At 42.0% G+C, this 14119-nt stretch overlaps 2 protein-coding genes across 4 annotated transcripts in view; one reads left to right on the forward strand and one right to left on the reverse strand.

The window, feature by feature from the left end:
* The window catches only part of LOC147598711 (uncharacterized), a 143879-nt gene extending 133681 nt beyond the window's left edge, over positions 1–10198 (reverse strand). The window contains exons 1-3 of the mRNA XM_086761073.1: positions 10143–10198; positions 9837–10102; positions 93–154 (exon numbers count right to left, since the gene is read on the reverse strand). Of these exons, the coding sequence (XP_086617199.1) occupies positions 93–154; positions 9837–10102; positions 10143–10198 (384 nt within the window). The remainder of the gene's footprint in view (positions 1–92; positions 155–9836; positions 10103–10142) is intronic.
* The window catches only part of PTPN1 (protein tyrosine phosphatase non-receptor type 1), a 46113-nt gene continuing 42190 nt past the window's right edge, over positions 10197–14119 (forward strand). The window contains exon 1 of one of the 3 annotated variants that reach the window (XM_086760806.1): positions 10197–10364. In XM_086760806.1, coding sequence (XP_086616932.1) covers positions 10197–10364 — 168 coding nt within the window. The remainder of the gene's footprint in view (positions 10365–14119) is intronic. The other 2 variants (XM_086760809.1, XM_086760808.1) reach the window with 2 other exon arrangements.

The raw sequence follows: 14119 nt of genomic DNA on the forward strand, positions 1-14119 counted from the left end.
AATGCAGACAGTCCCTCAGACACGTGTCTTCAACATGAGGTGAAAAATATTTATGCTTGCAAGACTACAGGTCTGCAGGCTTAAACACTCACCCATTCTGCAGCCCTAGGATACACAGGTGAAGACCATTCCAAACTCAGACATGCCATATCTGCTGTAAGGAAAAATAATTATTTAAAGAAAGAGTTCCTAAAAACATTCTTTCATTAATATAAAACTTTGCATAATGTATAAAACTGATTGAAAGCCTTGGGGTAAAATACCCTAGACTCATAGAATTATACAATCAAAGAATGGTTTGGGTTGGAAGGGACCTTAAAGATCATCCAGTTCCAACACCCTTGCCATGGGCAGGGACACCTTCCACTAGGCCAAAGCCCCGTCCAACCTGGCCTTGAACACTTCCAGGTACAGGGCATCCACAACTTCTCTGGGCAACCTGTCCCAGTGCCTCACCACCCTCACAGTAAAGAATTTCTCCCTTACATCTCATCTAAATCTGCCCTCTTTCTGTTTAAAGCCATTACCCTTGTCCTGTCGCTACATGTCCTTGTCAAAAGTCCCTCTCCGGCTTTCTTGTGGGCTCCCTTTAGGTACTGGAAGGCCGCTACATGGTCTCCCTCCATGGAGCCTTCTCTTTGCTGGGCTGAACAATCCCAAATGTATCTGCCTGTCCTCATAGGAGAGGTGCTCCAAATCACAAAAATACACCCATAACATCTTTTATGACAGTAGAGAGCGCACAGTACCTGAGTCCCATATGACAGAATCAACTGCATTTTGAAATCTTTATTTAGAAAATTAAGCAACCTGGCAAGATTTCAACACAGACTTCCTAAAATCTAATGCTATGAAATTAAAGCCAGCTCTGCAAGTGTAATTTTATTTTATTAACATTAGCCATTAAAAAGTCTTTCCAGTAACTAATTCCCTATGAGTTGCTGCTTGACCTAAAATTCTTATAAGGAGTAAAATTATTCAGGGCTGTCACTACTATGAGCAGTAAGGACTACAGTGCCATCCAATGGTAAGATGGTCTTTAGCAGCTATGACTTAAATTTCTACTTCTAGCTGCTTCTGTCACAGCATGACATTAACCTTAAACATATTCTGCAAAACCCATGAAGGCTGAAAAATATCCGAAGCAGCAAAAGGCACACATGCACCCACATATGTTGCACACTTCCCCGACAGGCACGTTTTGTTACACCATCACTGATGGCTGAAACTTCAATGTACAGGCAGATATCCCTTCTTTTTTTTTCACACAGAATTACAACATATTGTTTCTTAAGGCCAGCTTAGTGCAAATTGATGTACTTTGAAAAAAAAAAGTTATTGTTACTGTCTTTTAACAGAGGCAGTAAGCAGAGTTTTTGGTATCGCAGTCCTGCTAACAGCACTCTGGTTATCCAGCTGTTTCCTAACAGCTAAAGAATAAGCCTGACACCTGACGTAGCAGCTATGCCATGAAGAGTCACATATCTTGCCACTCCTTATAACAGATTTTGCATATTTGCAACTTTCTTCAAGTTGCTTCGAACTGTAGAGAATGAAGAGAGGATATGAAATGTATGTTTGAGATTGGACAAGCACCTCCCTTTTTTATGAAGTGGAATAAGCAACAAGATAAAACCCTTTCTTTTGGATTTTCATTTTCTTTTCAAGTGCCAGGTTCTAATGCACAATTTACCAACTGAAAACTCCGAATGAGAGTATATTGGGATGAAAAAGCAATGTGCCTCATGTTAGACAGTTTGGAATTCTTTAGGGGAGGGACTGCCTTCCACTCTAACGTGCAAGGAGGGTTGTGTCCTGAGATCACAGAACACTTTCAGTTACCTAACCCTCCACTATTGTAAGGATCTAAGTCACTAGTAATGCTTTTAATCTCTTCTGGGTTTTTTCCTTTTTTTTTTTTTTTCTGTAACACTTTGCAGATTTTGCAACTTTTAGTATTTTGTAAGGTAGATCATAAATTTCATATAGGCTGTTAGGAAATGTTTTGCTGCTCTGGATCTGTGTGGAGAGTGCAATTTGAGAACTAAATATCTATTAAATGGTTGCACACATTTGTAGAGCATATGTGTCTCTGATCCAAGTGGCCCTTTTCAGCCTATATTCTTGACTGGAACATATTCAAGACCTTTGATTCTACCGGGACAGCCATCCAAAAGCATGGAGCCTGTCAAGTCCAATTCATCATGAGAGCTAACAGGTATTGTCTCCTTTGGCTTGAACTGAAATTATAAATCCAGAGATTAATTTACTTTCTTTATGCTGCAAGCCAGGACTGGAAATGTCATGAAAACAGACCTTCTCATAAAAATTCCAACCTAGTCATTCCTATTACCTATCCTATTCTATCTCAGTCATCACCAGATTGTGTTATAAGGTTTGTTGTTTTTTTTTTTTTAATTTGTACTGCTTCCTATCAAGAAGGAAATAGTTCAGAAGCCACTGAAAAATAATCTCTCAAAACATAAATTTTCCCTGCAGAAGCATTTTAGACTAAAATATTTTGCCAGTGGAAAAGTGCATCTTCACAACGAGGAATAAAGCGGTGTAAAAAGTTAAATGACTCAACTCTTAATAACCTGCCATTGACATTTATAGCAAAGTTTTCAAAAATACACTAACAGTTTTAAGACATTGTACTGAAGGAAAGTAAAATAGAACTTTAATTATTACTTGATTAAATGGATCAAGGACAACCTTTTCATCCAGCTTCCATGCAGAGCCTAATTTAGAAAGGGACAGTCTATGCATGAGACCATCTCTGCATGAGACCTTATAGCATTGCTGCAACCATAATTTTGTGCTGAATGTTGTACTTTTCATAAAATGAAAAATGATGGTCATAGTTTCCATACAGAAGACAGCAATTGCTCTAGTACTTCTTTTGGAGCCAAGAAATGAGTAGTTACGAGACACAGCAGTGCTGTAACTTTCCACAAGTACATCTGCCCACAGTTTAGATGCCACATCTACTCAGATTCTAAATTTTTGCCTCATCCTTGGAGAATCAGAGGCACTGCAATCAGTAATACAAGATATTGATACAATTACAATTACAGAAAACAGTTCATTTCAAAGAGGAAGACATTCGTTTCATCACATGAGCAGCTCTGCTCCTACCCAATTGTCTACAGTAATGCTTCCAAAAGGAGACACAGACTGCATGAACAATTCAAATATTTCCTGAACTTCATACAGTATTAGCTATGGAAAAGAGTGACACCAAGCGGTTACTTTTAATGATGCATAAATTTATTGTTGCTACAGGTAACTTTATCTCTCAACAGCCTCTTTCTCAGAGACTATTTTGGGGCCCAGTTAAATTACTAAGGTTTGAGAAGAGGTCAGAGTCATACAGTGAGTTAGGTTGAGGTAAGTGGCTACTGAGCTCCATGTCAACGTGAGAATCATGTTATGACATGTTGCAGTTAATCCTCTGAAACTCAAGATGAGACTGACACATGGTTACAATGCACAAACACTCTGATGACAAATTTTGCACAAATATGTGGCATATGAGGTACAAACACAGTGACCAAACACAGAGGTTTGACAGGTCGCAGATAAAGCTCTCCAGCTGGAAGACAGCGCCATCCAAAAAGTTAACACAAGCGTGACATTACTTCCCTGACCCGCACTATGAGGATGGGACTTTTGTTCCTCAGAAAATTAGCACTGCCAATCAAAAACCCAGGTTTGATCTTCAATGTTCTGTCAGAAAGGTATTTTTTCTATTTGCGTCTCCTTTTCATCACTATTATCTGCCTTCTTTTTCCACTCCGCTGCTTCTTTTGTTCCTGATCCAGCTGAATTCCTACGTCACGTTGGTCCTGACCATTGTGTAAAACTGTCCGGTTCTGATTAGGCTCCTCATGAGGCCATGTCTTCGCACCACCTAAAGTGAAACCAACCCCTGATGGCTGCTACTGCTCTCTAGCCAATTAGGCCTACAAGGGTCTAGCAAACCAGGCCACTTCCATGTTGGCCCCCTGTCCCAGCCATCCACGAAGATGTTGATTCTCTCTGTAGGACTGCGTCTCTGAAGCATGTGCCATTCTTCTCCATAGCTGCGCTCTCCTTCCATCAAAAACTTTGTTTTGCATTGTACTGCATCCATTCCTAAGACGCTTTATTGCAGTGGAACTTCAGTGATTCTGTACGATTTAGGGTTTAAGGCCATCTCTCATAATCTCAGTTCTGAAGTGCTTTGGAGCAAGTATTTTTGATATCTGTATCGCAGATGAAATTTTCTGTTGCACACTTATAAACTGCAATTTGGTTTCTCACACTCGTGTACTCCCACTGTTCTTAATTTTACCTCCTCTTCAGCACAAAGTCCAGCCTCTAGAGTATCATCTGTTCACATTAGGACTCAGAGTCAGGCAGACCACTTACTTCACATAGATTAGAACTCACAGCGGGGATTACTCTGCAGTGAAGTGATGCCACCTCTTCTAACACGTTTCAGAAATAAGCTGTCCTTGTTAAAAAGATGTCAAGCATTCTCCTCAACAGATTCAATATTAAGCTGTAATAAAGAAGTCTTTCTTCCCTATAGTTTAACACACTTGAGTGTGAATATTTTAGTGTCAAGACCAGGAATCATTTTTCTGGAGCACTGCAGATCCAAGGTGGCTACATACAACTAGATCTCTTGCTAGACATACAGACATATATCCATTAAAACCTTTTCTACTCACATTCTCATCCCTTGATCTGAAGGAGCTGTTAGGAAATAACTTGAAGCATTTTTGCTTCTAAATGCAAAAGGTATTAGTCGCTGTAGAAACAGATACTCGTCCTGCTTCCTGGTCTTTCAGAAAGAGCAAAATTCTAATTAATTCCCATATGACTTCCACATCATAAGGAGCGTCACTGTCCATTGAGTCAAGTAATTTTAGACTACTCCATCCTTTTCTTGTTGGGGACTTGTTTAGTACTGCAGGATAAGGACACCAGCAGGAATTCCAGAAGAAATAGTAGCCCTCTCCCCACCATCCTACCCTGTATAGTTTTCTAAGAATTTAGCACCTATCAATTATGCAAACACTTTTGATCTCTTTTTTTTTTTCTAACTGAGATTCATTGATTAATTCAATTTTTCTATTGGCCCTCTCTGTGGTGAGATTTTTGGGAAGGTTTTATTTCAGTATCCTCTTCCCAGCAAATGCTTGTTCTTTTACCTTGGCATAAAGAGATAGGCATCAGGAAAGCCAGATACAAGAAAAGGATTCCTTTGATTTCAGAAGTATAGAGAGGATGCAGGGTTACAAGCTAGACTGAAGCTCACAACTCTGATTCTACCACTGTCCAAGTCACAATAGCCAAGTCATTTCATTGCATCTTCTCTGATAAATTGTGAATGGTTTCTGACACCAGCATCCTATTACAGTGTCCCAGTGCTTAGTTCAACACGAATCCTTCGCTAGATTACAGGTTCCTTAGGTCACTAGCCTAAAACTTTGAGCTCAAAATTGTCTACCTGAACTCTTAGCATGCACAAAATCCCCTACGTTTTGACACAACTGCATAAATCAGTATTTCACTTTAGTCTAAGCTCCTGGCTCAGAAATAGGTTCTCCACTCTCACAATGCTTGAGAAATATGGTCCTGAAGACATGCTCAAAGCACCAGCAGACCACATTCTGAAAACAAAGAAAGGAGCTGAGGATGGGAACAGCCTTCCAACTCAGTGGTTAGATCTCATACTACACTGGGATGTCTCAGACTTGCATTCAACTCTTGCCTTTGCCTGAAGGAAACACATCTTTCACATCTCAGCAGTGCCCTAACTGTGAGGTCATGGAGTGTGATCGTTCAGCTTCCCTTACATATGTGAAACTGTTTTGCACAGACATTTACCAACAGCAGGACTAGAATCTGACTGTCCTTTCTGACGAGTTACCTAACACTTGGGCTGTAATAATGTCCTTAGCCCATGTTCATTACAACATTTTCTCTCTTTCTTCAAAAAAAGCAATCTGGCTTGTGCATCTCACTTCTGAAGGTGGCTCAGATCTGTGAATTCAGGGATACTTTCCTGAACCCTTGACTTAGATGCCTAAGCCTCTTAGAAATACATGAACTAAAATATCAGATAATTTCCTATTTCTGCTACTTCCTGTTGTAGTCTCTCATCCTGTGTATCCACTAAGTATGCTACCTTTTCTAAGTTCCATTCTCATATGCTTACCTCTTCAGGGAGCTTTAAAGTTAGGTGAGCCTGAATATTAATTTATGTACATAACTTTAGTATTAAAAAATTGCAAGCTGATGTACATTTCTACCACAGAAATCATACCAAGTTAGAACATACCAAGCTCGATCCTGATCTTGCATACAGTAATACAAATAAAGAATTATTTTATCACATGAAAACTGATTATAACATCAGAACAAAATCAGAAGCAAACCAGTCTATTTATACTATATGACAATGGCTGATTGCACTGGATTTTGCTCATGAACTTACAGGTACTTCAAAGTAACCAAGGTACAACACGTGAATCACTGGAGACTTGTGTGATGTTGTAGTACTAGTGAGAAGAAAATCAAGACAGAACTGAACTTTTCACAGTAACAATCTTGAATGTTTAACTACAACAAAAGAGAAAATCAGAAAAAGGAATGGCTAAGATGTAACACCAAAAGGACATTCTAGAGGATCCAAGTCTGAGCTCTGTTTCACACACGATTGTATTTCTGCTAAACAGAGGTATAAATATGTACAGTGCAACAGCATTAAGTGTGTTGAGTGTGAATGACAAGCTTCCCGGTTGTACACTGGAGATGCAGCCTGCTAGAACTGGCTTCATGTAACTATAAAATTGCATTAAAAAAATGAAAGAGTGAAGGAACAAAATGTATCATATTTGTGGACACTTTAATGGAGATTTATTAGAGTGGCTGTTTTAAATTAGGTCATCTCAAAATGCTGAATATTGTTAGCAGAAAGGCAAATTAAATACTTTAACATTATTAGATTGAATAAGTCATTTTATGGGTTTCAAATGAATTAAAAATAATATAGTTAGTTTCATTGTTCTGCTAATGTTCATTTTTAAACTCAAGGCCAGGCTGTTTCACATTGTTTTGTGGGTAGCTGGAGCCTAGTGTATATTAGAGGAGAAATAAAAATTACTACAAACCCCTACAACTGTTCCAAAGAAAAAGGTGGGCGCTCTCCCCTACTCAGCAGAAGGGATTCCAGAATTCTCACCTTCAGAATGCACTTGGTGGTTCCATAAAATGGCCTGTGTGTCCTTTACATTGCTTTAGCACCACAAGGTGCCAAAGAGATGACGCTTATTATTTAACATGAACTAGTATCTAACTGCATATTGTGAGGGTCTCAGTTTTTTAGCTATGGATGTAACTGCACCTGCTATTGCTGAAATTATATGTAAAAACAAAGTCAAAATAATTCAATACCATATGAGCCAGTTAGCGGTGCTTTTCTGAAACAGGAGTCACAACTATCCCTGCTGCAAATTGTTTCTTCTTTATGTAGGCATATATAGGTAAAAGGAAATATTTGTAAAGTAGTCTACCCTATCCAAAATTTCCAGTTATTTAATAAAATCCTTCATTGACCCAGACTGACACATTTTGAAATGTTACTGGCCACACACATTGCAACTGTGATAGACAAAGATATAGGAGGGAAGGTAAGATACACTGGCAATTTTTCTATCTTCTTTTCTGGGTTACTCTCTGAAATCTTCAGCTGAATATCAATTTGTTCAGGACAATATATGAGTTTCTGTCATTCAAGGCAATTATTTCTGTGACAGTAATACACACTTAGCAGAATATATTGCTGATGAATCATTGACTGAAGAACTTGTACTGATTTTATTTATTATGCCCATTCAGGTGACATAAGCATAAGAGTGTATGCTATCTTCCTTTATAAAATGCTTATGCACTGCAGTAATTCAGTTGCACTTAGCTGTAGCATCACATGCTTTGACCTTCTAGGCAGGGCAAGGTTTATGCCTGCATGAAAAATGGCCATCCACAGAACTGCTCTTTCGGGATATTATAAAAACTCATCTCTCAGTTTGGAATCACTGAAACACAGCAAGACTTCCCATATACATTCATAACTTGTTACCATGAAATAACAGGGAAAAGGGAAAGTTGTTAAATTTGTCTTTATGTCCCCAGGACCAGTAGGTTAAAAATTCACCAGCTAGACTGAAGAGAAGGATACCACCTCAGAGCAGGCAGATTGGGAGTGAAGATGCAGTCCCCTATCCATTGCTTTTAGAAATACAGAAGAAGCTTTCAATAGCTGGAAACCCTCTCATTCATAGGACTAATACCGTGTCTGCCTAGTTCCAAAAATCAGGTCAAGAGAAAGCCCATGCAGTAAGAAAAGCAAAAATACTTTTTTTATACCATCTGCTAATGCCTCTAGGTTACATGCAGCAGCTGACTAGAGAATAATATTTCATTGTTTACCTAGAGTAAGTCGTTTATCCAATTAAAACGCTTTCCACAGCTTGCCTTTACTGTGGGCGTTACCATTAACCCTCCTGGGTTTTTTCTGGGCCCCTCAGCTCACACCTCTGACTTTTTCTCAGAGAGCACCCATTTGCACTTAAGTAGCTAATAAGCAAGTGTTTAACAGGGTGGCATTCTGGGGCTGAGCACTGAAATGGAGGCTCTTCTGAAGACCACATGGTAGAATAATTAGGAAAAGCAATGGAAAAGTTTCCTCTAGCAGGACCAGCTAAGTGGCGCAAGGGCTGCAGCTAAGCTATGAAATACTTTTGTCTTCATCAACATTGATACATCTTGCCTGTTAAGAACTCTTGCCGCTCTCGCTGCCTCCAATCCATGCTGTGCTTAGGGTATTTATAATAAAATTCACTCATGAAAAATGTTGATCCTACAAGCTCACCCTCACAACCTTATTTTGGGTCAGTGTTCATGTGGCAGAGATAACAGGTACGCCAAGCCTGTGCCAGCCCTCAGAAGTGGTAGTGTGCGCTAAAAGCCCGAGAAACAGTAATCTAACAAACAGAAGCTGGCTGACACGAGGAGTAAAATTCCTCTCTTTGGAAACAAAGTGTGCTCTAGCATTATATATGGGATAACTTATGTTCGTATGTTTGGAATATGTGCTCTTGAAGCTCAGGAAGAAAGATGTTGGCTCTCTAGTATGAGATATGTACGCTAAAACTTCATTCAGCATTGCTTTATGAGAAGGCTGGGATAGAACGACAGACGTTTACCTCCTGGGATAGGAATATAGCACCTTGATAGCAATGGCCATTTCAGAATAGTAATCCAAGAGCTGAGGACAGATGATCAAACTCCATTCGGAGCTTGTCACATCACACGTTCCTTTAAATCAAAGTGTATGAGACAACTGGCAGAAATACATTTAATTCTACAGACTGTGTTACACAGTGAAAACAAACTCTTCATCTTCTGATTACAGAATACAGTTGTGTCTTGCCCACCTCTGAAGTAAGCACACGCACATGCACCCAAGCACTTTGCACTGCCTGATCAGGCACCTGCTGCCAGACTGCCGTTTTCCTTACAGCCCTTCCTCTGTAGTCAGATGGCCGCACGAGAATTTTTAAAAATTTCTGGCAGTCTTGCCACAGACAGAGCTTGAAAACATGATTCAAACTCTCTCTTGCGGCTAAGAAACCAGAAAACGCCAGCCTGGGGCCCGAAGAGCTACAACCAACGGCTCCGTCTGCCGTTTCCCCAGCCAGATCCCGTTGCCGAGCACAAGCCGGGACTCCCCGCTGCCACCTCCAACCTGCGGCCCGTCAGCCCTGCCGGGGCCGCCCTACCTGTCAGTGCGGCCCCGGGCGGGACGGCTGGGGTGGCGGAGCGGGTGCTGAGGGGCAGGAGGCCACCGAGCCCGCCCCGTTTGCCGCCGACAGCCGCTCTCTGCCGGACTGTGGCCTCGGGGGGCCGAAGGGGCGGCAGCACCCCGCGCCCGGCGGGGAGGAAGGCGCTGCCTCCTCTGTCTGATATGGGCGGGCGGCCCCCGCAACCCCGCCACAGGGCGCTCGCGCCCGCCGCGACCGTTACGGACCGTTGGCTCCGCGCGCCCCTTCTCCCGCCGCCCCGCAGGCCCCCCGCCCGCCCCGGACGTCGCGTCGACGGGGCGGGTTGCGTAGTTCCGGCGGGGAGAAGGGAGGGGTGACATGCAGAGCAGGCAGCCGCGGCCTCGGGAGCAGCTGGAGCCGGAGCTGCCGGAGCGGCGAGTGGGAGCGGCGCTGGGGGGCCAGGCCTGGCGCGGCGTCCCCACCATGGAGATCGAGAAGGAGTTCCACCGGCTCGACCAGGCCGCCAGCTGGGCCGCCATCTACCAGGTGAGGGGCAGCCGCCCGGCCCGGCTGTGCTCCCAGCCCCGGCGCTGCGGGGGGGAGCGCTCCTTCCCTCGCCCTCTCTCTGCTGCCGCCTGGGTCTGCTTCCCTCCACCCCGCCCCCGCGGCGTGTGTGTGCCCCAGCTGCTGGAGGGCCCGGCGGGGGAGCACTGCCCTCCGCCTCCCCTCTCCCGGGCTCGGAGCTTTCCCTTCCCCCTTCGCCGCTACCAGCCGCGGGCCGGCTCGCTGCTCCGCCTTGCCCTCCTTCCTCTTTCGCCCCGCGCTGAGGGGGCAGAGGGAGGCCCCGCTGTGCCCCCCCTGGGGGAGCAAAGCCCCACTCACCTCCTTCTCCTCAGGACTCGCGTGGGCAGGGAGCGCCAGACGCCGCCACCCCCCGCGGCGGCACGGCTGTGGGGTGACCCCGCTCCGTGGGGTCCGCCCGCCGCTCCCCCCGCCCGCGGCAGCACCCCCGCTCCGCCGAGCGAGCCGGGAGGGAGATTCCTCTGCCGGATCCCTCAGCCACGCTCTTCTCGCTCCAGGTTCCGCTGGGAGCTAAGCAGAGGCGTAAATTTTCAGTAACGCTTTAAAACTGCCCCCTTCCTAACCCCGAGGGAGTAAATCTAAGTATCGTATTTGTCTTGGGTTTGTTTTTTGTTTTTGTTTTTCTCAGAAAAACAGTGACGGGCAGCGTTGTGTGCACCTAGCTTTTCAGTCACTTTAATAATACGACAGAGCCTGAAAACAGCTTGTTGGTAATAGCTGTGCAGTCATCTGGTACTATTTCTTATTAGTTCGTTTACCACATTTAGATTTTTTGTGCCATTTTAAAAAACCTGTGTGGCAAATGTGAATGCTTCTAAGTATATTTGCCAACTGGATACAACTTCACACATACAGACAACAGAAATTAGGGCTTTTCTCTTTGAAAAGTTCCTTGCACGTTTATCCAAAAGGAAGTTTAAGAGAAGATGAAGTACATGAATGGCTGGGTGGATGTATTCAGTCAGATCAGGCAGCATTACTGTAAAATCCATTTGAATGTTTAAGCTGGTGTATTGCGTAAACTAATGAGTTTTAAGTTCGTATTTGCATCATAGGAGTTGGGCTTTGCTTCCCTTTTACTGTGAATTTCTCTGGCAGTAGACATTTAAAAGGAGGAGTGGACTTTTATAAAAATGAAATAGATGAACTCCAGTTTCAGAATCACAGTAGGCAAATTTTAAAGGTAGTAGCTTGCAGGATTAATATCTCCAGTGGTCTGGCAATTAGAGAATAAGCATGAAATTTTAAGCATGCTTTTCAGAAGGTCTTTTTTAGCGTATTTAATTTCCCGCAGAGTTTCAGTGCTTGCTAACTATCGGTTGAAAGTCATGTGCATATATGATGTTATGTTTTTGTGAAACTGTTCTTGACGATTTGGTATGTTGCAGGCTTAGTGCTCAGGAAATTATTTTGAGTAATACAGCTCTGTAATGGAGGTGTATAGCAGAATGAGGGACTCTGGCATGTTTTCAATGTGTGATCAGCATTCAGTGATATTTTTGTCCTACTTTCTTTGAATGATGTGACTTGGTGGCCTGCTCAGGCTGTGGCACAGTGTGAGGTTTAATTGAGGACTAAAATTAAACTGGAAAAAAAAACCCACACTAAAGTGATTCTTTGATTTGCAGTCCAATCATTGACAAGCACGAGAGGTGGGTTTTTTTGCTTGTGGGTGTTTTTCCCTTAAGATTGATTAGTAAGTATGTGCATCTAGGGCATATAGCTCTTTCTTGACTGCATTCTGCTTTTAAATATCAGCTGTTGAAAATGACATCTTGGTAGATCATATACATCTGGAAGAACAATGTGCTTCACTATAATCCGTGCTTTTGATGTCTGGACTGTGACGTTAACAATGCAGTTTTCCTGCGAATACTAGTCTTTGCCTGAAGAATGGAGTAAGTAGAATAGTGTGTGTTATTGGTGCAGAAAGTCTTCCCCTGAAGTTAATTGTACCACAGGCTTCTAGGATCTAGGTGTTACGATTGTAACTACTAAAATCCAAAAATGTGCACTTCACCAGTGAAGCATAATGCCATTTACTAACAGTCACTTCCTCTTGTTTATTGGCTAAATCTGTCATCTAGAGATACAGAGCTGCATGGCACCTGAGGGAGGAATTATGAATACTACAGGGAGGTGAACCCAGTAGGAAGGATGGCTACAAGGAGACTTGCCTGGGTGCCACGTGACTTTGAAGGGTTAAAATTGTCCAAGCTTTTTTTTTTTTTTTTTTTTTGGACAAGGGGAAGCTATGGTCAGTTATGATAACAGTACGGTTATGAAAAAAAAAAGTTATTTTTTTTAAGCATAAGTAATCACGGGATGGAGACAAAACCATTTCAAAATGAAGACCTTGTGTAGGTATGTGACAGTCATGTCTTGGGCGCTGTATGTTTAGTGAAACTATTCTCTGCTACAGCTAGTTGAAACAGGGTGAACGCTGGTGAAGCTCTCTGTGTTTTGTTGGGTTTTGTTGTTTTTGTTTTGTTTTTTAAATTCTAAATACCCAGTAGTGTCACTTACTTTTATCTAGATTTACTTGCTGCAAGAACTATGAGCCATGAGATTCTATAAAGGTTGTTCAGAGAGCCAATAGATAAAAACGACTGATCTGGTGCTGGTCATCGCTTGTATTGTAGAGAAACATACTTAGAAGGTAGCTAATAAAATGAGAGCTGATATAAGCATAAGAAATACCCATTCAAATTGAAGTCCTCTTCCATAAAAGAGTAAGTTAAAGGAAAATGGACAGCAGATTAAACGTGAGCTTTGCGTTGTGATACTATGGTAAAGGTATCCCCCACAAAACAAATGCTTACAGGTAAGTAAATACTATACACCTTGTATAAATACCATTCGAAGTTATCAATAGCAATGAAAAACATTCACTCTGGAGATGTCTCAACAAAAAAGCAATAGCCCAAAGCTAAGGAAAGCACAGTTTAGGCTTGGTGTTAGAGCAGGGGAGAAAAAGATACAGGTATTTGTCCAGAATATCAAAGGAACATTGAATTTTCATTTACTCACAGTGAGTGCAATATCAGATTTTAGTAGTAATTTTGTGTGCAGCAGTCCTTCAAAATTTTAGGGGCAATTTCTTACACATGATGTTAGAACGAGATAGTATCTTAAAAACACAACCCTCAAATACAGGTAGAGTTGCTTCTTGTGTTTATATAAACGAGGTATGTTGACTTTAGTATGTTGGCTAATGATAGTAACTTTGATGTGCTTATCAGTAACAGTAAAGGTACCTCTGAATTATTTACTAAATTACCATTCAACTAGCGATCCCTTACAATATGGGTGGAGGCAGAATTGATGCTTGGTTTTACAGAAACATCTATGGGGACAGCTCATACAGTGTTTTCCATCTGAAGGTAGCAAAATTAGACTAAAATGTGCACTCTTTTTTAATTTTTATAGTCAGTAGAATATAAAATAAGAAAGAACTGAGTATAGTCTAGACTTTCAAGTATGTTTGGAAGTGAGTATACCGGAAAGCAGAACTGAATACACCGGTGTGTGTGCTCTGGAAAGCTGAAGTGTAGTTGCAGTTTGGTTTAAGGCCTGTAAGAAACATATAACTGTTGCCAGTTTCTTTATAAATTTTTGAGAGAATTTAAACTAATGTTAATGTGAATGTTACTTTTTTTTTCCCAAACCTCTCTAAGCTAAGCTAAACTACTACAAATTATGAAAGTTAATAAGCTTTA

This window comes from Chlamydotis macqueenii, chromosome 16 (genome assembly GCF_036417535.1).
Source record: "Chlamydotis macqueenii isolate bChlMac1 chromosome 16, bChlMac1.mat, whole genome shotgun sequence".
In the NCBI taxonomy this organism is placed as follows: Eukaryota; Metazoa; Chordata; class Aves; order Otidiformes; family Otididae; genus Chlamydotis; species Chlamydotis macqueenii.